This window comes from Acipenser ruthenus, chromosome 7 (genome assembly GCF_902713425.1).
Source record: "Acipenser ruthenus chromosome 7, fAciRut3.2 maternal haplotype, whole genome shotgun sequence".
NCBI lineage: Eukaryota > Metazoa > Chordata > Actinopteri > Acipenseriformes > Acipenseridae > Acipenser > Acipenser ruthenus.
Window position 1 is genome coordinate 10,001 of NC_081195.1, and position 25,514 is coordinate 35,514.

Below are 25,514 nucleotides of genomic sequence, written 5' to 3' on the forward strand. Positions count from 1 at the left end.
CTAACCCAACCCTAACCCTAACCCTAACCCTAAACCCTAACCCTAGCCCTAGCCCTAGCCCTAACCCTAACCCTAACCCTAACCCTAACCCTAACCCTAACCCTAAACCCTAAACCCTAACGCTAAACCTAACCCTAACCCCTAACCCTAACCCTTAACCCCTAACCCTAACCCTAACCCTCATCTCTCCCTACACCCCCACTCGACCTCTCCGCTCCGCCTGCACTAGAAGACTAGCTCTACCTCCGCTACACTCCCCTGTCTCCAGAGCCCGCTCCTTCTCCACCCTTGCTCCGCAGTGGTGGAATGAACTTCCTACAGATGTCAGGACTGCCCAGTCCCTGACCACATTCTGGCACCTCCTTAAGACTCACCTCTTCAAACAGCACCTGTAGAACTCCTCTGCTTGTATCCTGGGTCACTGTCACCCTTCATGTAAATGTGCTTTATTCTGCTCTTATCTGCCCCATATTTTACTGCATTTAATCCTGTACTTCAGAATACTGTAATCTGCCAAGTGTTTAACCTGTAGTACTTTGTATTTAATCACATCCTGATGTAACTATCACTATTTAATCATATCCTGATGTAACTATCACTATTATCTGCTGTATTATTGAATTGTGGTTTGTCACACTTGAACAAAAGTTATTGTATTTCTTGCTCTTATTGTATTACTTATATTGTAACACTTGAAATGTATTTGCTTACGATTGTAAGTCGCCCTGGATAAGGGCCTGCTAAGAAATAAATAATAATAATAATAATAATAATAACCAACATCGCATAGAGTTTATTTGATTTGATTGTCATGTTTTTATATATGTGATGTTTTTGTAAATAAATAGACACATATTTTGCAGCTTCAGTGGTTGTATGTTGTCCGATGTCTCTGTGGTTTTAGTGTTAAACTGGTTTTTTTCTTGCATTTCTTTATATCGGCTTAAATTTGTTGCAGTAAAACAACAGGTTTTATTTTAGAAAACTTTCAATTTTGTGTTATTTGAAACAATAATTTGACCTGTTCAAAACAAAGAAAATGTGTAGTGAAAGATTTGTCAAAGTTTTTCATTTATGGTTATGTGGTAGAAAATTCACAAAACAAGGTATTCTAGACAATGTTAAGAACACATATTTTAATGTAATAACTTGTATTGTAGCACTCTGTAACTGTTTGTATTTTTCTACTCTGTATCTTATGTTTGCAACAAATAGCTGCGTGCAGAATAATGCCGCTGTCAGCAAGAGGGGTATCCACAGATAGCACCAAGCATCCTGTCTTCTAAATGTGAACGCTAACATGTTGTGGCACTAGCCACACAAGTGTTTAAATAAACACTCCCTTTAGTTAAAATGCCTGGCCAGGTAACTTCTTAATTATTGTATCTATTTAATTAAGGATTCCCCTTTAAGAAGGCTGAACTCCCATGAGCCTTTGTTCTTTTTTAAACAGGTAGAGGGTTGAAGGGAGGCAGGTTTTGTGTTCTGGGTTCCTCCATTTTGTGTATGGCAGTGTGGTTTGTGTGCAGGTTCTGAATGGGTTCCAGTTGACTTTCAGGATTTTATTTACAAGAAAATTATATTAAATAAGAACTATACCTACCTTGGAGCATCTCTTGGACAACTTGTTGCTGTTGGACTGCCACTGGAACTACAGAATAAGCATCAACAAACAAACAAACAGTCAGGTGAGATCATTCTGGGGTTTTGCATTTGTTTCTTTTTTGCTCGGTTGGATTACTTGGATTGTTTTTTGGGCTTGATTTGTTCGGGACATTGTTTTGCATGAGTGATATGTGTGTGATAATTTTTGTTATATATATATATAACTTATACATTTATAAGTTTTTTTTTACTATATTAGTAATTGGCTATTTCATATCTTTATTTCCTTGCCAGACTTTAAAATTGTTTGTTGCTTTACCCTCTACTATTTGTGGGCTTGTCTTAAATCATTTGTGATTCACTTGTGTGTAGTTTACTGGTGTGTGTGGCATTAAATTTGTTAATTGAGGACCCTCGTTTTTTTTTTGTTTTATTCGCTGTTGGCTGAAGCTTTTAGTTTCAAACCGTTACAATGTGGCAACCAATTGCAAAAGTAGAAGTTATGAGTCATGAAGATAATTTTGAGCCACCCTTTTGACTGTCTGTTCTACTAAAAATATGGTCTCTGTCTCCTCTGTATGCAAGAGTTTTGCTCAAGTTGCTACATGCCCAACTGTCACATAGACAGTTTGTGGAGGTACCTATAAATATCCAAGTTTGGCAGTGTTATGTGGGCTTGTTCTCAAACTGACTCTGCACTGAGTGTTGTGACAGGCTCCAGGTTTGCAAATCTTAATAAAGCTTGCTGTTTGAGAATCTACAGTCTCTCTTCCTTTCAATAGAATTTCCAAGACAGTTATTTCAATAAGTCAAGTGAAATCTGTTTTTTGCAAAAATTTCAAGGAATCTCCAAAAGGGTTCTTTAATTATTCAGGGGTGTAAAGGGTTAAAATGTATAAAAGAAAATAAAATGTATATCCTAAAAGGTTGAAGGGCTCATAAGTGAATGGTCATGGGTCAAGAGGCAGTGGTCGGGGGGGGAGGGGGGGGGGTGGTCTATGTCCAATGTGGAGGGGCGCGGAGGATGAAGAGGGGCAAAGACGAGCCACGCGCGTCAAAAAGGCCAGCGCGCGCTGGTCTTTTTGACGCGCGTGGCTCGTCTTTGCCCCTCTTCATCCTCCGCGCCCCTCCACATTGTCCCTCTCTCTTCTTCCCATCTCTCCACCCCCCCCCCCCCTTTCCTTTCCTGGGGGGCTCCCATCTCTCTCTCTCTCTCCAACCAGCCTTCTTTCTCAGCACTGTATTTACTCACACACATTCAATCTCAGCCACTTCACTCATACCAAGCACAATCACTAGCTCAAGCCACACAGCTCTTGCTATATAATATATAAAGAGTTCAATTGTTATTTATAACTCATATAATTAGTCCAAAGTCTATTTGTGGTTAAATTTTATTACAGTATATTTCTATCTTAAAATGATAAAAAATATTATATTGTCACCAAAGTGGTCATTGAGGATTATATGGTTAATGTTTTATACAATTTTAATTCTTTAAAATAAAAAATATATATCTATATCTATATATTACACATAACTTTTGATTTATTTCTCACAAATCAGTAATTTTACAATTCAGGATAATTGGGAGATATGCTAATTACATCATTCCAATAGCTATTTATAATTCGTATAACTACGTAAAATTCAATTTAGGGTTACTACTCATTAATTTATATACTAAAATAAGTTCAAATATTATATTGTTACCAAAACGGCGTTTGTGGATAATATATGTTCAATGTTTTATACAATTTTAATTATTAAAAATATATATATATATGATTTAAATATATGTACCTTTCCAGTTAAGTGTCACAAATTGAATTATGGGTAATATGAAAATATATGGGATATGGAGAAACCCATTGAATTATTCTGCCGTAAACACCGCAATTAACCACCAGGGGGAGATGTTTGGAAACTGCATGCAATCTTGTATTTGACCAAATGTAAACAATTGTCATTTTGTCTACGAACATCCGATCCAGACGCATGATACGTCTTTGGAAAGCCACAAAATGGCTTTTTTATATAAAAAAAATAACCCCTGCATATTGAGCTACAGGGCACAGCACGAGCAGTGAAAGCAGGGTCCCCACAGACTTCTATCAGGCGCGTTCACGGTCATAACAAAGCCTACGTCAGCATGTCCGCCCCCATGCTTGCCTGGAGTTTCACATCGCAATAGGAGGATTCTCCTCAGGTAAAACAAAACCGTATTGTTATTTATACCTGTTTAAGGGGCTTGTTTTTTGGCTGTACGGCTTCATCTCATCCTTTTTGTTTGTCATAATCGAAAGTGCGCAAGCCTCCGTTTTCTGTGTTTGTTTTAACCCTTTGCAGTCCATTTATTAAGTGCGCGTCAGGCACGCCAGGTCTAATTAATTTTCACACGCGCAGTTAATTTTATACGCGCTGTTTAAAAGTGTTTTTTTTCACAGTCAAACGGGTTTAAATGGCCCTGCGTATCAACAAAGCACTCGCTAGGCATCTCCAGCCCCGCCCCACCCCTTTGTTTGCTATAGCGTTTACCTATGTAAGAAATAAAAAATAATAATAAGAAGAAGAAGAAGAAGAAGAATAGTCGTACATACCGATTGCGATCGATCATCTCCGGATCACTCGTTTTATCACCAAACTCCTCAATAATGCGATCCAAGTCATTATTTTATTACTATAACATCTGAAAAAAGCTCTGCAAATGTCCATGATAGTCTCTGTGCGCTGACGCACTCAGCCAGCTTGTTTACTATGAACGCCCCATTATCTGATACCTGATACCATGTATGACTATTCATGAGAGACGCCTTTTTTTTTTTTTCCGACTTGTCTCGGCTCCTGTCGCTCCCACTCGGCAATTGAATTGTTTTCTCGGCTTTTTCCGGAGAAAAAACGACTAAACACCCGTTTATTGCGTTGCTATAATGATGTCGGACCCAGTCTGACAATGGACCGCAAATTAATGTTGCTGTGTTATTTTTTGCTATGGATGATTTATCTGATTGCCACCGCTAATGCTTTATTGTGCACACACGAGGTTGTTGCCTCTTCATGGTTTTAATATCACCGGGTGTGTGTTAATTTCTTTTTATTGTTGTGTGTTCGCTGCACACGAGTTGTGAAGGAGTGACGTCGCTGTTTATATTGTTGTTCTTGTTCCCTGCAGCATTGATTGTTGGCCAATCTGTATCTATCATTTTGGGATCCATGGTGGTTGATTACATTAGTCACTTAAACTGTAATTTCTGATTAGAATTCACTGTGTTGTTTATGTATTTGTGTGGAGTTTATTGTTTTAATTAATATAGTTTTCTGTTTTAACAAGATATAAACTGAAAACACACAATGTGTGGGGTTTGTCAGTGTGTGCCTCGTAATCACGTCACCCACGATTTAAGACTACAGGGGGTGCGTTCACGAGAGGCAGACTTTGCTAAGTCTGCGCAGATTCTGCAAAGATTCGGAAAATTCCTTGGCTACTTGCTCCGATTCTGTGCGGATTCTGCGCAGAATGACACGAGTCTGCGTGTCGTGAACGCACCCGAACTCTCTCCACACACAACACACAGCGTTCTTACGCCTGCCGTCACTCCTGCACACGTGAAGGGAATACTGAACCTGGAAACAAATTCAAATCCATGCGTTTCCAGCAGATGTATCCGTCCTCGCCTCTTGCTTTGCTTGACTACCTCTAAGAGAAATGTGTTGGGCTTGTCTCTTCACCTCAGTGTTGCTATTGTGTTTAAATTGACACATTTTTTTCTGCACTTGTATTAAATGTCGCTTCATCTGTGAGACTGAGAAATAATTCTCAGACAATATTATGTCTGTAGACCAAGAGAAAATTCATAATACTGTTCTGTGACAATGTGAAGCACTTCCAGTGTATTTATTTATTTATTTATTTATTGCATTTATATAGCGATTTTTGTACAAGCGTTTCACAAAGCACTGTACAGTACAGAGCACAAAAAAAGAAAAAAACACAATACATTTCTATAGCATGCCACACAGACAGACCATAATAATACAAAAGCAGCAGTTTTTATGAAAGTGTGTTTTTGCTCTTGACAATACTCGACCGTCCCTTTGCTAGATTGCTCTGATACTGTGTGTGTGTGTGTGTGTGTGTGTTTTCTTGTCTCTCGCCTGTCCTGTGAGGATGAAGATGTAGTTTCAGTGTTTAATGCTCGTCCCCTCACTGTGTGTTCTTGTCTCTTGACAGGTCTGTGAGGATGAGAAGGTCTCCACAGTCTGGAGTCTGATCTCTGACAGCCTCAACATACCTGTCAATCAACAGGGACTCCTCTACAAAGGCAAGGCGCTGGCAGGTAGGCTGAACAGCACAGCACAGCACAGCACAGCACAGCTCACCCCTCCTCTCACCCCTCGCCTCGCCCCTCCTCTCACCCCTCGCCTCACCCCTCCTCTCACTCCTCGCCTCACCCCGGGTCAGTGTGGCACAGCCTGCCTGCTCTTCTAAACAAACACTTCAGCCCTGCCGACGCAGTGAGAGTCTGGAGCAGCTACACAAGGTAATCTGAACACAATAAACACACACACACACACACACACACACACACACACACAGAGTGAGAGTCTGGAGCAGCTACACAAGGTAATCTGAACACAATAAACACACACACACACACACAGTGAGAGTCTGCAGCAGCTACACAAGGTAACCTGAACACAAACACACACACTACTATATTTACACACACACACACACACAGAGTGAGAGTCTGCAGCAGCTACACAAGGTAACCTGAACACAATAAACACACACACTACTATATTTACACACACACACACACAGAGTGAGAGTCTGGAGCAGCTACACAAGGTAACCTGAACACAATAAACACACACACTGTTATATTTACACACACACACACACAGAGTGAGAGTCTGGAGCATCTACACAAGGTAATCTGAACACAATAAACACACACACACACACAGTGAGAGTCTGCAGCAGCTACACAAGGTAACCTGAACACAAACACACACACTGCTATATACAAACACACACACACGCGCGCACGCACGCACACACACACACACACAGTGAGAGTCTGGAGCAGCTACACAAGGTAACCTGAACACAATAAACACACACACTGCTATATACAAACACACACACACACACACACACAGTGAGAGTCTGCAGCAGCTACACAAGGTAACCTGAACACAATAAACACACACACTACTATATTTACACACACACACACACAGAGTGAGAGTCTGGAGCAGCTACACAAGGTAACCTGAACACAATAAACACACACACTGTTATATTTACACACACACACACACAGAGTGAGAGTCTGGAGCATCTACACAAGGTAATCTGAACACAATAAACACACACACACACACAGTGAGAGTCTGCAGCAGCTACACAAGGTAACCTGAACACAAACACACACACTGCTATATACAAACACACACACACACGCGCACGCACGCACACACACACACACACAGTGAGAGTCTGGAGCAGCTACACAAGGTAACCTGAACACAATAAACACACACACTGCTATATACAAACACACACACACACACACACACAGTGAGAGTCTGCAGCAGCTACACAAGGTAACCTGAACACAATAAACACACACACTACTATATTTACACACACACACACACAGAGTGAGAGTCTGGAGCAGCTACACAAGGTAACCTGAACACAATAAACACACACACTGCTATATACAAACACACACACACACACACACACACACACAGTGAGAGTCTGGAGCAGCTACACAAGGTAACCTGAACACAATAAACACAGACACTGCTATATACAAACACACACACACACAGTGAGAGTCTGGAGCAGCTACACAAGGTAACCTGAACACAATAAACACAGACACTGTTATATTTACACACACACAGACACACACACACACAGTGAGAGTCTGCAGCAGCTACACAAGGTAAATTGAACACAATAAACACAGACACTGCTATATTTACACACACACACACACACACACAGAGTGAGAGTCTGGAGCAGCTACACAAGGTAAATTGAACACAATAAACACAGACACTGCTATATACACACACACACACACACAGTGAGAGTCTGCAGCAGCTACACAAGGTAACCTGAACACAATAAACACACACACTACTATATTTGCACACACACACACACACAGAGTGAGAGTCTGCAGCAGCTACACAAGGTAAATTGAACACAATAAACACAGACACTGCTATATACAAACACACACACGCGTGCGCACACACACACACACACACACACAGTGAGAGTCTGGAGCAGCTACACAAGGTAACCTGAACACAATAAACACACACACACACACACACACACAGTGAGAGTGTGGAGCAGCTACACAAGGTAACCTGAACACAATAAACACACACACTACTATATATATACACACACACACACACTGCTACAATGCACACCGGATTTAAAAGTATGTTCTGTATTACAGTGCCACATGTCGTCTCTTTTGGCAAGTGATATTTTCAAAATAATATTGAGTGGCAATAAAGAGTGCTGACTGTATTTGAACCCGGAGTAACTGTTTGTTAAGGTAGTTAGTAACACTTGTGATTGTATTTAATGATTCTTTATATCCGTGATTGTCTTGATTTCAATGCAGTTAATTAACGCAGAAGTTGTTCTTCCCTGCAACTATTGTAAGGATTAATGCTGCCTCTTTCAACTTGGGGTGCATGCTATGTATTTTTTGGGGGACACTTGTGGGACAGGTAAAGTTGTATATAATGTCCAACTAGGCTGAAAGGATTTATAGATTGCTTAATTTTTATTTTAGGTGATGAAGTGACACTTTGAATATGGGGCCTGATGAGAGAAGTATCCTTTTCATGTGGTTTTGGTTTTGCCGTTGTGAGCAGGTGTGGGAGACAGCACCGTGTCTGCATGTGAAATAACAAAGTCATCGCAGTGGAGGGACTCTCTGAAGGCTGCTGTTTGTGGATTTGTCTTGTAATGTGAGTGATCTACTGTACTGTGATGCCACTGTCTGTACGCACGCTGCACTGCAGGGGAGACACCGCTGGCATTCACAGGGCATGCTTGTTCATTTAAAGCACGCTGCACTGCAGGGGAGACACCAACCTTCTGGACAAAGCCAAAACAGATAGAGGAGTGACCAAAGTGATCCTATCATTCGGAATCAACAACAAGGACCAGAAAGTCAAAGAGACAGCTATCAAAAACCTACAAAGGATGTACAGGTCAGCAAAGACAACCTTCCCAACTGCAGAAATCAAAGTGCCACTGGTGAACTTCTCACGAGCACTAGACATGCAGGCCCAACGGAACTTGGAAGAACTAAACGGATTCATCTCAGCCAACCTACCACACATACCGCTATTACCAACTGAGAAATTTCAAGTAGGCGGAGACAACATCCACTGGACAACCAACACAGCCAAAGATATGCTCCAGCACTGGTGCCAGCATTTAAACTAGGAGACCCCACAAGCCCAAATATCTCCAGGGAGGGGGCATCCAACATAGTCAATCTATGTAAATACTTCACACCAACAGAGTCAAAACAGCCTTTTGAGCAAAGGCCTCTCCTTCATACCCACACCGCAAACTAAAGCAACACAGAAGCAGACACTGCGAGCAGAAACACAAGACTACCATAGGAGGCTAAAAATCGCAACCTATTTTACTGCATTTAATCCTGTACTTTAGAGTACTGTAATCTGTCAAGTGTCATTTAATCTGTGGTATTTTGTATTTAATTATATCCTGATGTAACTATCACTGACACTGTTATCTGCTCCGTTATTGAATCGTATTTTGTCATATACTTGTACTTGCTAGAACCAAAGTCATTGTATTTTATCTTGCTCTTAATTGTATTAATACTTGTACTGTGATTCTTGAAATGTTTTTTTGTTTACGACTGTAAGGTTGCCCTGGATAAGGGCATCTGCTGAGAAATAAATAATAATCAATCAATCAATACCAGAGCTGCAACCAAGATTTTACAATCCAAGAGAAAACAGCTGGGCAAATGAGTCATCAGTGCTCCTTCTAACAGTTACCCAAATCAAGATTTTACAAGATTACACCACTGAGGACAGCGGACTGCTTATCTGATCTTGTGTTTGCTCATGTATACTGTCTTTATTTTTCAGTATAAATCTGAGATGAATTGATTGGTTATCTCTCAAAGAGTTAATGAAGGTCAGGAAGGAAACCGGTTCATTAAAAATGGGCTGAACTGAAGCTTTTTAAATGTTTATTGTTTGGTCTGGAGCAAACTCCTTCCTTATGCCTTGTGGCAGATGCACTTCATTGGGATCAGTGAGAGGGTGTATTGTGAACTGGAGCTCCTCTGAGGTGAAGCACCAGAGCAGCAGCTGATGTCCAGTCTCCCTGGTAACCTGACACAGTGCACAGCCTCCCTGCTTGACACAGTGCACAGACTCCCTATCTGACACAGTGCACAGTCTCCCTGGCAACCTGACACAGTGCACAGACGCCCTGCCTGACACAGTGCACAGACTCGCTGGTAACCTGACACAGTGCACAGTCTCCCTGGCAACCTGACACAGTGCACAGACTCGCTGGTAACCTGACACAGTGCACAGACTCGCTGCCTGACACAGTGCACAGTCTCCCTGGCAACCTGACACAGTGCACAGACTCGCTGGTAACCTGACACAGTGCACAGACTCGCTGGTAACCTGACACAGTGCACAGTCTCCCTGGCAACCTGACACAGTGCACAGACGCCCTGCCTGACACAGTGCACAGTCTCCCTGGTAACCTGACACAGTGCACAGACGCCCTGCCTGACACAGTGCACAGACTCCCTGCCTGGCACAGTGCACAGACTCGCTGGTAACCTGACACGGTGCACAGACTTGCTGGTAACCTGACACAGTGCACAGACGCCCTGTCTGACACAGTGCACAGACTCGCTGGTAACCTGACACAGTGCACAGAGTCCCTGCCTGCCACAGTGCACAGACTCGCTGGTAACCTGACACAGTGCACAGACTCGCTGGTAACCTGACACAGTGCACAGTATCCCTGCCTGACACAGTGCACAGAGTCCCTGCCTGCCACAGTGCACAGTCTCCCTGGCAACCTGACACAGTGCACAGACGCCCTGCCTGACACAGTACACAGACTTGCTGGTAACCTGACACAGTGCACAGACTCGCTGGTAACCTGACACAGTGCACAGAGTCCCTGCCTGCCACAGTGCACAGAGTCCCTGCCTGACACAGTGCACAGACTCGCTGGTAACCTGACACAGTGCACAGAGTCCCTGCCTGCCACAGTGCACAGAGTCCCTGCCTGACACAGTGCACAGACTCGCTGGTAACCTGACACAGTGCACAGAGTCCCTGCCTGCCACAGTGCACAGACTCGCTGGTAACCTGACACAGTGCACAGACTCGCTGGTAACCTGACACAGTGCACAGTATCCCTGCCTGACACAGTGCACAGAGTCCCTGCCTGCCACAGTGCACAGTCTCCCTGGCAACCTGACACAGTGCACAGACGCCCTGCCTGACACAGTACACAGACTTGCTGGTAACCTGACACAGTGCACAGACTCGCTGGTAACCTGACACAGTGCACAGAGTCCCTGCCTGCCACAGTGCACAGAGTCCCTGCCTGACACAGTGCACAGACTCGCTGGTAACCTGACACAGTGCACAGAGTCCCTGCCTGCCACAGTGCACAGAGTCCCTGCCTGACACAGTGCACAGACTCGCTGGTAACCTGACACAGTGCACAGAGTCCCTGCCTGCCACAGTGCACAGTCTTCCTGGTAACCTGCCACAGTGCACAGTCTCCCTGGTAACCTGACACAGTGCACAGACTCGCTGGTAACCTGACACAGTGCACAGTCTCCCTGGCAACCTGACACAGTGCACAGTCTCCCTGGTAACCTGACACAGTGCACAGTCTCCCTGGTAACCTGCCACAGTGCACAGTCTCCCTGGTAACCTGCCACAGTGCACAGTCTCCCTGGTAACCTGACACAGTGCACAGACTCGCTGGTAACCTGACACAGTGCACAGTCTCCCTGGCAACCTGACACAGTGCACAGTATCCCTGCCTGCCACAGTGCACAGAGTCCCTGCCTGCCACAGTGCACAGTCTCCCTGGCAACCTGACACAGTGCACAGACTCACTGGTAACCTGACACAGTGCACAGACTCGCTGGTAACCTGACACAGTGCACAGTCTCCCTACCTGACACAGTGCAGACTCCCTGCCTGACACAGTGCACAGACTCACTGGTAACCTGACACAGTGCACAGTCTCCCTACCTGACACAGTGCACAGTCTCCCTGGTAACCTGCCACAGTGCAAAGACTCCTCCTGCTACAGATAGAGGGGTCAATAGAGACAACATCAATACTGACACCTCCCTGCCCCTCGTGTGCTCCAGATAGAGGGGTCTGAAGAGCTGATCTAAGCAGCAGATCTAAATACAGCTGTCACTTAATTAACAGAAAAAGGTTTTGAGAAAAGTGACACCTCTAACATTGCATGACCTACTTTTATTATACTCTTTCATTGCTTTATGAAAACAAGTTTACCCCCTCCCTTTTTTTAGAATACTTTTTATAAGACAAAAAAGAAAAAGCATGTACATAAACACAGTGAACAAAAAAACTGTATATTTCCAGAGTGAAATGAAGACTCCTGTTTACTGAAATGTTAAAGTTCAGGGTGATAATGAAAAAGAAGTTATCACTGCACCAGCACTGCTGTCTACACTGGACTTTTCACAGGCTTTCAAAAGAAATGAGGACACAGCATTTACATGAACACAGCAGAGCGAACCCTTTATTAGAACCAGTCCAGGAATGTACTGTATCAGTACGGGACACACAGGCTGTCATGCAGCTTTATAAACAAGCCTCAAATTCAAAACTATTATTATTATTCAAAAATCTCAGTCAATCTAAATCCAGCAAAAATATTGCAATGACACTGCACTCTCATATTTAAAAATCTGTTTGAAATCTTACACTCCCCTCTCTAATGAGGAATGAGAACCCTTTAATACTGTATTATAAATCTTCTCCCTCCTGTAGCCTGCAAGACAAACCATGTCAAAGTAATAAATACTAAACACTTACAAAAAAAGAAAAAAATCTATTGCTTTACAAAAATGTATCATTGAGCTGGTGTTGCTTTCCTCCTGAGGTGAGGCCAGGGAAGCACTTCTAATCCTATTAGCGCTCTCCCTGGCCTCTCCGCTAGTCGCTCTCCTCCTGAGGTGAGGCCAGGGAAGCACTTCTAATCCTATTAGCGCTCTCCCTGACCTCTCCGCTAGTCACTCTCCTCTTGAGGTGAGGCCAGGGTTAGGAAGTGCATTTATAATCCTATAATAAAACAATTATATTCTTGTACAGCATGCATGCAGCCCACTGGAAGATGGAGCAGTAGGTTGAAGATGGAGCAGTGGATTAAAGATGGTGCAGTGGGTTAAAGATGGCGCAGTGGGTTAAAGATGGTGCAGTAGGTTGAAGATGGAGCAGTGGATTAAAGATGGCGCAGTGGGTTAAAGATGGCGCAGTGGGTTAAAGATGGCGCAGTGGGTTAAAGATGGCACAGTGGGTTGAAGATGGAGCAGTGGATTAAAGATGGCGCAGTGGGTTAAAGATGGCGCAGTGGGTTAAAGATGGTGCAGTGGGTTAAAGATGGCACAGTGGGTTAAACATGGCGCAGTGGGTTGAAGATGGCGCAGTGGGTTAAAGATGGTGCAGTGGGTTGAAGATGGCGCAGTGGGTTGAATATGGCCCAGTGGGTTTAAGATGGCCAAGTGGGTCGGCTCCAGTCTCTCATAATTCATCTTGCAGAATGACTCAGTACTCGGTTTGTGTTGGTCCCTCCCATGGGAGATTAGAGGGCTGTGTCGTCCACTGTGGCAATCCCAGCATCCTTCACCATGGCATAAAAGTAGCCCTGCTTTTGAAGTAGTTGTCTGGGGGTATCAAACTCCACAATCTTCCCTGCGCTCAAAACCATCACTCTGAAAAGCAAGGTGAAAATGGGTCCTTTTAGTGTCGAAATCCTCTTTTATCTTTCATGCAGGATGCAGCAACCGCAACACCATAAATATGATTCCAGCCTTGCCTGTCACCAGTATGAACCTTAACCCTCATGTACAAGAAGAGCACATTGTCTGAAAAATCTCATCATTCATCACACCCAGTGGAAACAGCACTTTATACCCTTCAAATTGTGTGATCATACACTACCCTCCACAAGGATATCAGTAACATACATCCTCACAATCAAATTATTCCAATCGGATGCTAAACAAGCTGCCAAGTTTCATGACATTGAATTGAATCTAGCTTTACTATATTCCCTTCACAGCAAGGCATAATACATGCAGAAGGAGCAGTTCATTCAGACTCCCTGTATAATACATGCAGAAGGAGCAGTTCATTCAGACTCCCTACTAACTAAACTTACTGCATCCTTGAATAGATGCAGTAATGGTATCCTCTTGATGAAAACTAATCAAAAGCGCACACTGAATACACAAAGAGAAGAACTGCTTGCTGACATTTGCAAATGTGTTCTACTAACTCCTCAAATGATTGTGTAAGACGAATCCCCAGTGGCCGTCAGCCTCGCCCTTACCGGGAGCTGTCCATGATGGTGTGGAGACGGTGAGCGATGGTCAGCACGGTGCAGTGGGAGAATTCCGCCCGGATTGTTGTCTGGATCAGATTATCCGTCTCCAGGTCCACTGCTGCTGTGGCCTCATCCAGGATCAGAATCCGGGATTTCCGGAGTAGAGCTCTTGCCAGACACAGGAGCTGCCGCTGCCCCACACTGGAGGGGAAAGCAATTACACCAGAAATAAAAAAGAGCAATCAACTATCATGAACTCAATGTATAACATTGAATAATGCAACAGCAAACATTTCAGACCTGCTGTGGTAACTACTCTTCATTACAATTCACAGGTTTCAGTTGTAGTTATGGTTAGGGGGTTTCTGTTTAAAGCAGAGTGCAAACCAGCTTATTGTTTCTTGAATACCTGAGGTTCTCCCCCCCTTCAGTGACCTCATGGTTCAGTCCTTCCTGTAACTCCCCCACAAACTGCTTCAGATGGGACAGCTCCATTGCCTTCCATATCTCCTGGTCAGTGAAGCTCTCAAACGGGTCCAGATTCCTCCTCAGAGACCCAGAAAACAGGACAGGGTCCTGTGGGCCCACAGCAGGAGAAAATGACAAGTGATAAACATGCCTGTGCTGGAGTCAGTCATTCAGTCTAAGTGTGGAGTCTCAGCAGCATATAGAGAAACACAAAGTGAGTGTGCCACTTGTATAAAGACACAGGATATATTATAAGCTGTATACATGCTGGAGAAGCTTAGCATGCTGCTCGGCTCCACAGTCTAAGCTATAAAACAGGAAGACAATGCAGACTGGAATCCAGAAGGAATTCAGTTAGACGAATAAATCTCTGAGAAGCGGCTTTGGGAAGCTTAAGGGAGCAAATGAAAGGAGATGATTGTCTGTGGAGGAAGACTGGGGTACCTGTGGGATGATGGTGAGCTTTTGCCTGAGGTCGTGAAGCCCGAGCGTGGCAATGTCGATGCCGTCAATCAAGATCCTGCCTTCTGCAGCCTCAATGATCCGAAACAGGCAGTTTGTCAGGCTGGACTTCCCCGCGCCAGTCCTGCCCACAATGCCTATCTAAAGGAACAGGACGGAACACTGTGAACATGGTAAGAGAACACATACAGGAACACAAGCTGTTATAATGCTACAATGTTTTAAGTGCTACATCTAAAGAGATTCTATACTCAAGTTACACAGTTCCAGACTTTTTTTTCTTCTATTGTAACGGGTGCAGTCGTGTTTCATGTACCTTTTCAGTGCTGTTGATGTCACATGTTATCCCATTCAATACCAGGTCCAACTCAGGCCGGTACCGAAACTTGTAGTTATCGAACTGGATCTTCCCATCCTCTGGCCAGTGTGGAGGTGGGTGAACGTCTGTGACCCAGGATGCCTAGAGAACAGGACAGAACCGGGCTTCAAACATCATGTAAAGGGAAGGAATCAGGCATGGAACAACAACAATATTCTATGGTGGATAAAACACATGATTTAAAGATGAGACACCCTGCATCCCAGTGCTTTCAATAAAACACATGATTTAAAGATGAGACACCCTGCATCCCAGTGCTTTCAATAAAACACATGATTGAAAGATGAGACACCCTGCATCCCAGTGCTTTCAATAAAACACATGATTGAAAGATGAGACACCCTGCATCCCAGTGCTTTCAATAAAACACATGATTTAAAGATGAGACACCCTGCATCCCAGTGCTTTCAATAAAACACAGATGCAGATGGGAGCTGCTGGAACACTTTACATTTTACAGACCTCTGCTGTTCCTGATCAGTACCTCATTCTCCAGCTCGGTGTATTCACACACTCTCTCCACTGCTACGATGTTAGTTTCCAGTTCAGAAGTCATCCTCACCAACCAGTTTAAAGTCTGAGTCACCTGGAAGAGAGAGATGAGATACAGCAATCAGACCAATCAGAGATTTGTTAACAGATCAAATGATGACTTTTCAATGTGGCAATTTGTTATTTATATACAGTATACCAAATTGTGCAGCCTTATAATTAAAAAACAAAACAAAAAAACAATAAATTATCTTTCCAGGGAGGACCCAGAAGAAGCCACAGCAGCAGGGAATCATTACCCAGTGCCAACAAGAAGAACCCTAACCCTGACCCTGACCCACTGCCCGCTAACCCTAACCCTAACCCTAACCCTGACCCTGACCAACTGCCCGCTAACCCTAACCCTAACCCTGACCCTAACCCACTGCCCGCTAACCCTAACCCTAACCCTAACCCACTGCCCACTAACCCTAACCCTGACCCTAACCCACTGCCCGCTAACCCTGACCCTAACCCACTGCCCGCTAACCCTAACCCTGACCCTAACCCACTGCCCGCTAACCCTAACCCTGACCCTAACCCTAACCCACTGCCCGCTAACCCTAACCCTGACCCTAACCCACTGCCCGCTAACCCTACCCTGACCCTAACCCACTGCCAGCAAGAAGAACCCTAACCCTAACCCTGACCCTAACCCACTGCCCGCTAACCCTAACCCTGACCCTAACCCAATGCCAGCAAGAAGAACCCTAACCCTAACGCACTGCCCGCTAACCCTAACCCTAACCCTGACCCAAACCCACTGCCTGCTAACCCTAACCCTGACCCTAACCCACTGCCCGCTAACCCTAACCCACTGCCCGCTAACCCTAACCCTGACCCTAACCCACTGCCCGCTAACCCTACCCTGACCCTAACCCACTGCCAGCAAGAAGAACCCTAACCCTAACCCTGACCCTAACCCACTGCCCGCTAACCCTAACCCTGACCCTAACCCAATGCCAGCAAGAAGAACCCTAACCCTAACGCACTGCCCGCTAACCCTAACCCTAACCCTGACCCAAACCCACTGCCTGCTAACCCTAACCCTGACCCTAACCCACTGCCCGCTAACCCTAACCCACTGCCCGCTAACCCTAACCCTGACCCTAACCCACTGCCTGCTAACCCTAACCCTGACCCTAACCCACTGCCAGCAAGAGGAAGCACAGACTTACATTGAGTGCATAGGATATAGAGAGTCCAACCAGCCCACTGTCCAGAGAGTCGCGAGAAAGCACAGCAAACAGAGCCGAGAAGAACACCACCAGGTTCCCAACAAACTCCAGCCGGACAGCAAGCCACCTGCGTGGGGAAAGTGAGGCCAAACATAACACACATCCCTCTGCAACATGCGCCATGAAAATCAAAGCTTTGTTTGTTAATCATACAGTTGTGTTTATTATTTAGCAAAGAATAGATACTATATTAAACCATATTCCTGTATTTAACACCTGCTGATAAACTATTATATATATATATATATATATATATATATATATATATATATATATATATATATATTTACAACTATAATACTCACTTGAATGTCCCATTTAGGTAACAATAAACATGGTAAAAACTTCCATTCTAAATTCCAGTAAACCAACACAGCAAAAAAAAGTACAAGTTTGGGAAAACTGAAAAAAAGTTTCAAATGGTAAAAATTTACATCGTAAAAAAAGACAGTGTGTGAATTACAAATAAGAAATTATAAATGACATAAATACAAAAAAAAATAATGAATTTCCTAAAAAGTTGAAAAATGAGCAATGCAGTGCTGACTGATTCCCAAAGAGTGGTGCCCCTCTTCACCTGTTGGAGACGATCCAGGGGTACACGCACTGCTGGTTCTTGTCAATGGTCATCTCGTTGTGCTGGAGGAAGCGCTCTTGATGCCCGTATGCACGAATGACTGATAGCCCGGACACTGTTTCTCCGAAGTGGGAGTAGATGGGGGAGCGGGACACCGAATCTAAACGCCTAAGCTGCCTGGAAGTAGCAACATAGAAGCGCTGGAAGAGAAACGCACATCCTGGAGGTGAGCTTCTAGACTGAGCTTTCAAGAACACTTCTTATTCAATATGGACCTTTTCAAATCTGCCATTCGCAAGAACAGAACAAACTAGTGTTCCAGGCACAAGTTCAGCTGCTGTGTGAGATTATTAGCATGCTTCTCCATAGCAGAGTGCTCCACTTGAGCTGCAATTACAGCCTGCATATCAGGGGTGCGCATTCATTACAATGAGTCTGATTAGCTCAGCAAGCCTGGTTTGGGACAATTATAAAGCAACAGATGAAGCACGATGCTTCCCTATCTACATGAACGTCTCAGATTGAGTAGCCTGTCAGGCGGAAGGCTGGTAGTAAGGCCAGAAGAAAGACAGGCTCACCTGTACAAAGTAGTAGAAGATTGCAAGTGGAATAATCACTGCAGTGAAGAATGGAGTAGCTAAACAGATGACAAACAGCGTGCCAAGCACTCCAAGAAAGCATACGAGCCAGCTCCGCAATGACATGGGGATCGCTTCGTCTACGGTAAGAATGTCCTGCAAGAAGCAAAGAACAACAGTCTCAGCGTTAGGAGCTAAGGATCCAGATGACTCCTAATGGAAACAGAACTTCTAGCATCAAAAACTAGTGCAGTCAGTTCACCCTTGAAATACAGCCAGGTATTTACAATGCATGGGACTCAGTGGTATCTTGTAGATTATCTAACAACTACTGTGCTATACATAAATGCAAATAGCTGATGAGTTACACTAATCCACATAATTGATGAGTTACACTAATCCACAAAATAGATGAGTTATGCTAATCCACATAATTGATGAGTCACACTAATCCATATATAATTGATGAGTTACACTGATCCACATATAATTGATGAGTTACACTGATCCACATAATTGATGATTTACACTGATCCACATAATTGATGAGTTACACTACTCCACATATCTGATGAGTTACACTAACTTTCGCAAATCGATTCACAACTCTTCCACTGGGCGTTGTGTCAAAGAAGCACATGGGGACATGGAGAATGTTATGCAGCAGCCGGCTATGGAGGATGCGGGAAGCAGATATGGCCCCAGCTGCCATTAGTAATGTTCCAATGAACACCAACACACCTGAAAAACACAAAACCAACCCAATGCACTGAATCACCGTCAACACAACCAAGCTACAGTGAACTGGTTTCACTTTAAAATTTACTCAACCAAACCCATCTCACAACAATAACAACGAGAAATATCAACAGAACTCAACACCACCCAACTTCTGAATACAACCACAATTTAACACATACCACAACACAACATTCATCAAATCTCAGTCAGAGGGATAAAGTGAATCCAAATTCGAAACAGTACCTTGTGTCATCCCCAGCACCCCAAACACTCCCACCCTCATGTCCCGCAGAGAGGCAGGGTAGGTTTCGTTCATGTATGCCACTGCATCATTTGTCCAAGCACTCAACCACAGGTTCTGCCCAATGAAGGCTACATTCTGTAACAGGTACGCCAGGACAATGACTGAAGAGTAACCCCAGCCCAAAGCGTGCATGTACTTCTTATAAACCGCGAGCTTCACCTGATGAGGGGGAGAGAAAGAGATTTGGGTCAGGAGGACAGGAGTGTGGAAGAAAACAGGACTGGAGCCCCACTGGAGATAAAGCTGCCCCACCTGTCCAGTCTCCACATTCTCCTTCTCAATCAGCCGCTGGCCTTTCTGATCCTTCTGTGCAGAGACCACACTCCCTGCTCGGGAGGAGTGTTTCTGTGTGCTAACTCTGGTTGGTGGGAATGTACAGGGAGAAAGAAGTATCATTATAAAGTCAGAGTCTTAGAGCAAGACGATTCTTATTATTTTCCTTTGGTCTGTGCTCCTGGCATACCTGCCATTGCGCTGGCTGAGCCGCAGGCTGTTCTCTCGTTTCAGAATCACTTTCACCACATCCTCAGGGGGGTCGTCTGCCTGGGGCTCCAGGGAATCAAGCAACATCACAGCCTCCTCTCCGACTCCCGATACATCTGTGTAGACAGACACTCGCGGGATCAATAACAACGCTGATGTCATTCAAACTGACAGCACCAGGGGATGAATCATTGTACTGCATGTAGTGACTTGATCATCCATTGTAAACAGTCTGTGGGTGTTCAGCTGCTCAGAACACTGAACTGAACACCCACAGACTGTTTTATTCCGCTAGTCTACCACTGTACTCTGAAGACGGTGCATCCAGCCTCTAAATCATTAGGCAAAGGCAAATGATTCCACAAAACCTCTTTCTCAATGAAGACATTTTACTAATAGTTTTACCTCACACAAGTACACCTTTACGCAGTATAACTGAATGAAAACAGAAAATATTAACCAAATAAACCATGGTCCAATTTGGAAGAGAAAAGTCTGGACATACCCTGTGCCCCGCCCTCCTTGCGGTTCCCCTCCGAGGCGTACGTGCTCAGGAATTCAGAGAAAGCGCCCCCACTGGCCTGCAGGCTCTGGTATGAGCCAATCTCTGAAAGCTCTCCATTCACCAGAACCACAATCTCATCTACATGAGGGAGGAAGCTCACCCCATGAGTAACCAGGACCCGTGTCTGAGGAGAGAGAGCAAGGAGCAGAGTGCGCATCTCTATTGGCTGATTCGATAAGTAAGAAAGAAGAATGGAAATATTTGATTGCAGTACTGCTTGGAGTGATGTACAGAGAGAAAGAAAGAGAGAGAGAGATGATAAAAAGCTGAAACAGACTCACCTTGCCCTTGAGCAACCCGTGGGGTCCCACTACCTTCTCAAAGAGGTGGTTCCCCACGTGAGCGTCCACAGCAGAGAGCGGATCATCTAGGATGTAGAGATCTGCGTGGCTGTAGGCAGCCCTGGCCAGACTGACCCGCTGCTTCTGACCGCCGCTCAGGTTAATTCCCTACAGAGAAGAGCATGTGTTGACCAAACTGAGATTTTTAAGATGGACAAAACATATTAAGCTAATTGTCACTACTGGCATGGGATTAAATAAAAGCTAAGGGGACAAACTCTTCAAATGAACAGGATAGAAAATTGAGTACAGAATATTATTAGTGAAGCTTCTCCTTATAAAGATAGAGAAGGATAAGGGTGTTGGTATGGGGAGAGAGCCGGATCATGTGATAAGGAAACCCATCCAGGAGCAGCAGGTTCTTCTGGTGTGATAGCATGGAGTGGAGACTCCACTGACCTTTTCTCCAATCTCGGTTTGGTCACCCCCTGGCAGCAGTGCCAGGTCTGGTAGAAGAGCACAGGCCTCCAGCACACACTGGTACCGCTCCTGCTCCAGCACAGACCCAAACAGGATGTTATCCCTCACAGTGGCATTCTGGATCCATGCCTGCTGTGGTACATAGGCCACCGAGCCCTGCAGGCCACAAAATGGATTATATATATATATCATTTTTATATATGTTACAGTCACATATAAGCTATCAAGAGTCTGGAGTTTTTCATGCAGCTGTTTCTAATGGCATCAGCTATGGATGATGAAAAACAAATCTCTGGCAACATAAATCCAGTAAGAAGACTTATAGCTCCACATATATGCTCTGAAAATGCAGGTAATTACTGGAAATAATAAAGGTCTCTTTGCCAAAAGAATACTAGTTTATGATTACTTCTTAAGCACAGCCAGCTATTTCTGAGATGGAATAAATTGTTTCTGTCTATCAACTGCTGAACTGGACACATGCTTTTCTATACACTTGCTGTGCAACATTGCAATTTTTAAACAGTTCTTTTTTCCTAAAATGTATTTGAAAGACTTGAATTTTATTAACTTGGAGCATTCCTTGTATTTAACACAAAGGACAACTCACTTTTCATCTTGAGTTCTGCAAGAACACATAAAAGAAATGTCCGCTTCTACAGGGCATACTATTTATATATTTGCTGGTGAAGTAAGATTACCTTTTATGGTAAAACATATTTGAAATGTATCAAAAACTCAAACATTTCTCTGAGTGATTTTGTTTCCTATAAGCTTCACCACCTATTTTTGTTTGCATGTATTGAAGTTTCAATAAAGTAACCTCCGGTCACCTTTATATTAATGTGGCCTCTAATATTCTCCATTTCTCCCAGCATTGCAGACACCATTGATGACTTCCCTGAGCCCACAGCCCCCACCACTGCGATCAGACTGCCTGGTTTAATATCAAGAGATATGCTGAAGAACAAGCAAACACATAAATACATGAGTCACCAGTGTGGGAGCAAAGGGAGCATGTTTCATAGACTGTTGTAAGCGCTTTTTCTCCAGGTGCTCCATATCCAAGAATGCTAAAATGACAAGTGGTTTCTCCAGTGTTCCTGGTTTGAGGCGTACTCACTTCTTCAAAACCGGCTCTCCATTCTTCTCCCAAGTGAAGGAGGCGTCACAGAAACTAACAGCAGTGTCTGAGAAACAAAACAAAAAGAAAAGTATTCCTTTCATTTCCATCATTCATGCTGTTTGAATTTCTACTTTTTCCTATGTGTCTGCCTGTCTATATACATTAGAAGCCTGTTACTGCGAACCCCTTTGATCCGAATCACCTTGTTAACTGCCCTGCAAGCGTGTCTCGGACAAATTCACAATGTCTGACAAACGAAAAGGAACAGAACTTACTCTAGCTGAAAAATGATTCAACGGTTGGAAACGGCTGAATGCGCTGTTCAACTTGCTAAAGAGTATGGTGTGGGAAAGTCAACAATTACTGCAAAAGAAAATCTTGAGAAATTCTCGAGTACCATGGAATCAAGCACCGCCACAGCACTGTGAAGAACTGTGCGACTCTGAAGACAACGAGAGAGAAAGAGCTTGTACACGTGTCCATGCAAGAAAGAGAAAAGGGCTCTCCCATTACAGGAACAGAAAGCATTGTCATTGCAGAGTCCACTGAGAGAAAGCATTGTCATTGCATAGTCCACTGAGAGAAAGCATTGTCATTGCATAGTCCACTGAGAGAAAGCATTGTCATTGCAGAGTCCACTGAGAGAAAGCATTGTCATTGCAGAGTCCACTGAGAGAAAGCATTGTCATTGCATAGTCCACTGAGAGAAAGCATTGTCATTGCATAGTCCACTGAGAGAAAGCATTGTTATTGCAGAGTCCACTGAGAGAAAGCATTGTCATTGCAGAGTCCACTGAGAGAAAGCATTGTCATTGCATAGTCCACTGAGAGAAAGCATTGTTATTGCATAGTCCACTGAGAGAAAGCATTGTCATTGCAGAGTCCACTGAGAGAAAGCATTGTTATTGCATAGTCCACTGAGAGAAAGCATTGTCATTGCAGAGTCCACTGAGAGAAAGCATTGTCATTGCAGAGTCCACTGAGAGAAAGCATTGTCATTGCAGAGTCCACTGAGAGAAAGCATTGTCATTGCAGAGTCCACTGAGAGAAAGCATTGTCATTGCAGAGTCCACTGAGAGAAAGCATTGTTATTGCAGAGTCCACTGAGAGAAAGCATTGTCATTGCAGAGTCCACTGAGAGAAAGCATTGTCATTGCAGAGTCCACTGAGAGAAAGCATTGTTATTGCAGAGTCCACTGAGAGAAAGCATTGTTATTGCAGAGTCCACTGAGAGAAAGCATTGTCATTGCAGAGTCCACTGAGAGAAAGCATTGTTATTGCAGAGTCCACTGAGAGAAAGTATTGTCATTGCAGAGTCCACTGAGAGAAAGCATTGTCATTGCAGAGTCCACTGAGAGAAAGCATTGTCATTGCAGAGTCCACTACATCCAGAGGACAGGGTTAAAGCCAGTGATGGATGGCTGCACAGATTTAAAAAAAAAACACAGTATTGGACAGCTTTGCTTAGCAGGCAAAAAAACTCAGCGTGGAGACAGCAGAGTTAGAATCGTTTCCTCCCAAAATGCTTCGGTGCAACTCTAAGGAAACGCAGTGTTTGGGGCTATGAGAATACTAATGTTTAGAGTAGTTACAGCACACTATATGTACATGTAAACTTGCATTCATACCCCCCAAGCTGTTCGGATGACCGGGCTTCTACTGTATTTATTAATGTATCTAAATGTATATCAGGTTGCTTTTAAGAAGTGATTGTTTCCCTTCAAGAGAAAGTTCAATCCCTATACTGCTCTAATGTACAATACTGTACACTGAATATATTTCCCTTGTGAGATTTAAACCAAGGTTCATCTACATGTCTAGTATAAATGAACTGAAAAGCCTGCTTACTGAAACTGGGGTCATGGTGGACTGCAGAGTCATCCAGATCGGTGCTTCCCAAGAACTTCTCTAAACGTTTCACAGAGACGGCAGCCTGAAATAAACAGCAGCAGCAGAATGAGTCTGTTACCTGAGTGCATTACCTGAGTGTGTGAGTGCATTACCTGAGTGTGTGAGTGCATTACCTGATGTATTACCTGAGTGCATTACCTGAGTGTTTGAGTGCATTACCTGAGTGTATTACCTGAGTGCATTACCTGAGTGCATTACCTGAGTGTATTACCTGAGTGCATTACCTGAGTGCATTACCTGAGTGCATTACCTGAGTGTGTGAGTGCATTGCCTGAGTGCATTACCTGAGTGTGTGAGTGCATTACCTGAGTGCATTACCTGAGTGTATTACCTGAGTGCATTACCTGAGTGCATTACCTGAGTGCATTACCTGAGCGTGTGAGTGCATTACCTGAGTGTGTGAGTGCATTACCTGAGTGTGTGAGTGCATTACCTGAGTGTGTGAGTGCATTACCTGAGTGCATTACCTGAGTGTATTACCTGAGTGCATTACCTGAGTGCATTACCTGAGTGCATTACCTGAGTGCGTGAGTGCATTACCTGAGTGTGTGAGTGCATTACCTGAGTGCATTACCTGAGTGTGTGAGTGCATTACCTGAGTGTGTGAGTGCATTACCTGAGTGCATTACCTGAGTGTGTGAGTGCATTACCTGAGTGCATTACCTGAGTGTGTGAGTGCATTACCTGAGTGCATTACCTGAGTGCATTACCTGAGTGTGTGAGTGCATTACCTGAGTGCATTACCTGAGTGTATTACCTGAGTGCATTACCTGAGTGCATTACCTGAGTGTGTGAGTGCATTGCCTGAGTGCATTACCTGAGTGTGTGAGTGCATTACCTGAGTGTGTGAGTGCATTACCTGAGTGTGTGAGTGCATTACCTGAGTGCATTACCTGAGTGCATTACCTGAGTGTGTGAGTGCATTACCTGAGTGCATTACCTGAGTGCATTACCTGAGTGTGTGAGTGCATTACCTGAGTGCATTACCTGAGTGTATTACCTGAGTGCATTACCTGAGTGCATTACCTGAGTGCATTACCTGAGTGCATTACCTGAGTGTGTGAGTGTATTACCTGAGTGCATTACCTGAGTGCATTACCTGAGTGCGTGAGTGCATT

General features: G+C 44.1%; 1 protein-coding gene and 1 long non-coding RNA gene across 3 annotated transcripts in view; one reads left to right on the top strand and one right to left on the bottom strand.

The window, feature by feature from the left end:
- The first annotated feature begins 1,248 nt into the window (after nt 1-1,248).
- LOC117972544 (uncharacterized) lies at nt 1,249-10,760 on the top strand. Of its 2 annotated transcripts, none has more exons than XR_009329013.1 (3): nt 1,249-1,688; nt 5,837-6,146; nt 8,445-10,760. It is a non-coding gene; the product is annotated as an uncharacterized LOC117972544 (long non-coding RNA). The 2 variants fall into 2 exon arrangements; XR_009329014.1 differs by having other exon boundaries at nt 1,260-1,688; nt 5,837-5,942.
- A 1,397-nt stretch (nt 10,761-12,157) lies between these two features.
- Nucleotides 12,158-25,514, bottom strand: part of abcc2 (ATP-binding cassette, sub-family C (CFTR/MRP), member 2) — a 31,471-nt gene continuing 18,114 nt past the window's right edge. The window contains exons 14-32 of the mRNA XM_034026812.3: nt 24,334-24,418; nt 22,483-22,549; nt 22,193-22,319; nt 21,339-21,515; nt 20,880-21,047; nt 20,539-20,722; nt 20,014-20,149; nt 19,803-19,908; nt 19,490-19,709; nt 19,092-19,246; nt 18,506-18,661; nt 17,928-18,127; nt 17,291-17,417; nt 16,066-16,167; nt 15,519-15,662; nt 15,185-15,343; nt 14,682-14,848; nt 14,279-14,473; nt 12,158-13,658 (exon numbers count right to left, since the gene is read on the bottom strand). Coding sequence (XP_033882703.3) covers nt 13,529-13,658; nt 14,279-14,473; nt 14,682-14,848; nt 15,185-15,343; nt 15,519-15,662; nt 16,066-16,167; nt 17,291-17,417; nt 17,928-18,127; nt 18,506-18,661; nt 19,092-19,246; nt 19,490-19,709; nt 19,803-19,908; nt 20,014-20,149; nt 20,539-20,722; nt 20,880-21,047; nt 21,339-21,515; nt 22,193-22,319; nt 22,483-22,549; nt 24,334-24,418 — 2,805 coding nt within the window. The 3' untranslated portion in view covers nt 12,158-13,528. The remainder of the gene's footprint in view (nt 13,659-14,278; nt 14,474-14,681; nt 14,849-15,184; nt 15,344-15,518; nt 15,663-16,065; nt 16,168-17,290; nt 17,418-17,927; nt 18,128-18,505; nt 18,662-19,091; nt 19,247-19,489; nt 19,710-19,802; nt 19,909-20,013; nt 20,150-20,538; nt 20,723-20,879; nt 21,048-21,338; nt 21,516-22,192; nt 22,320-22,482; nt 22,550-24,333; nt 24,419-25,514) is intronic.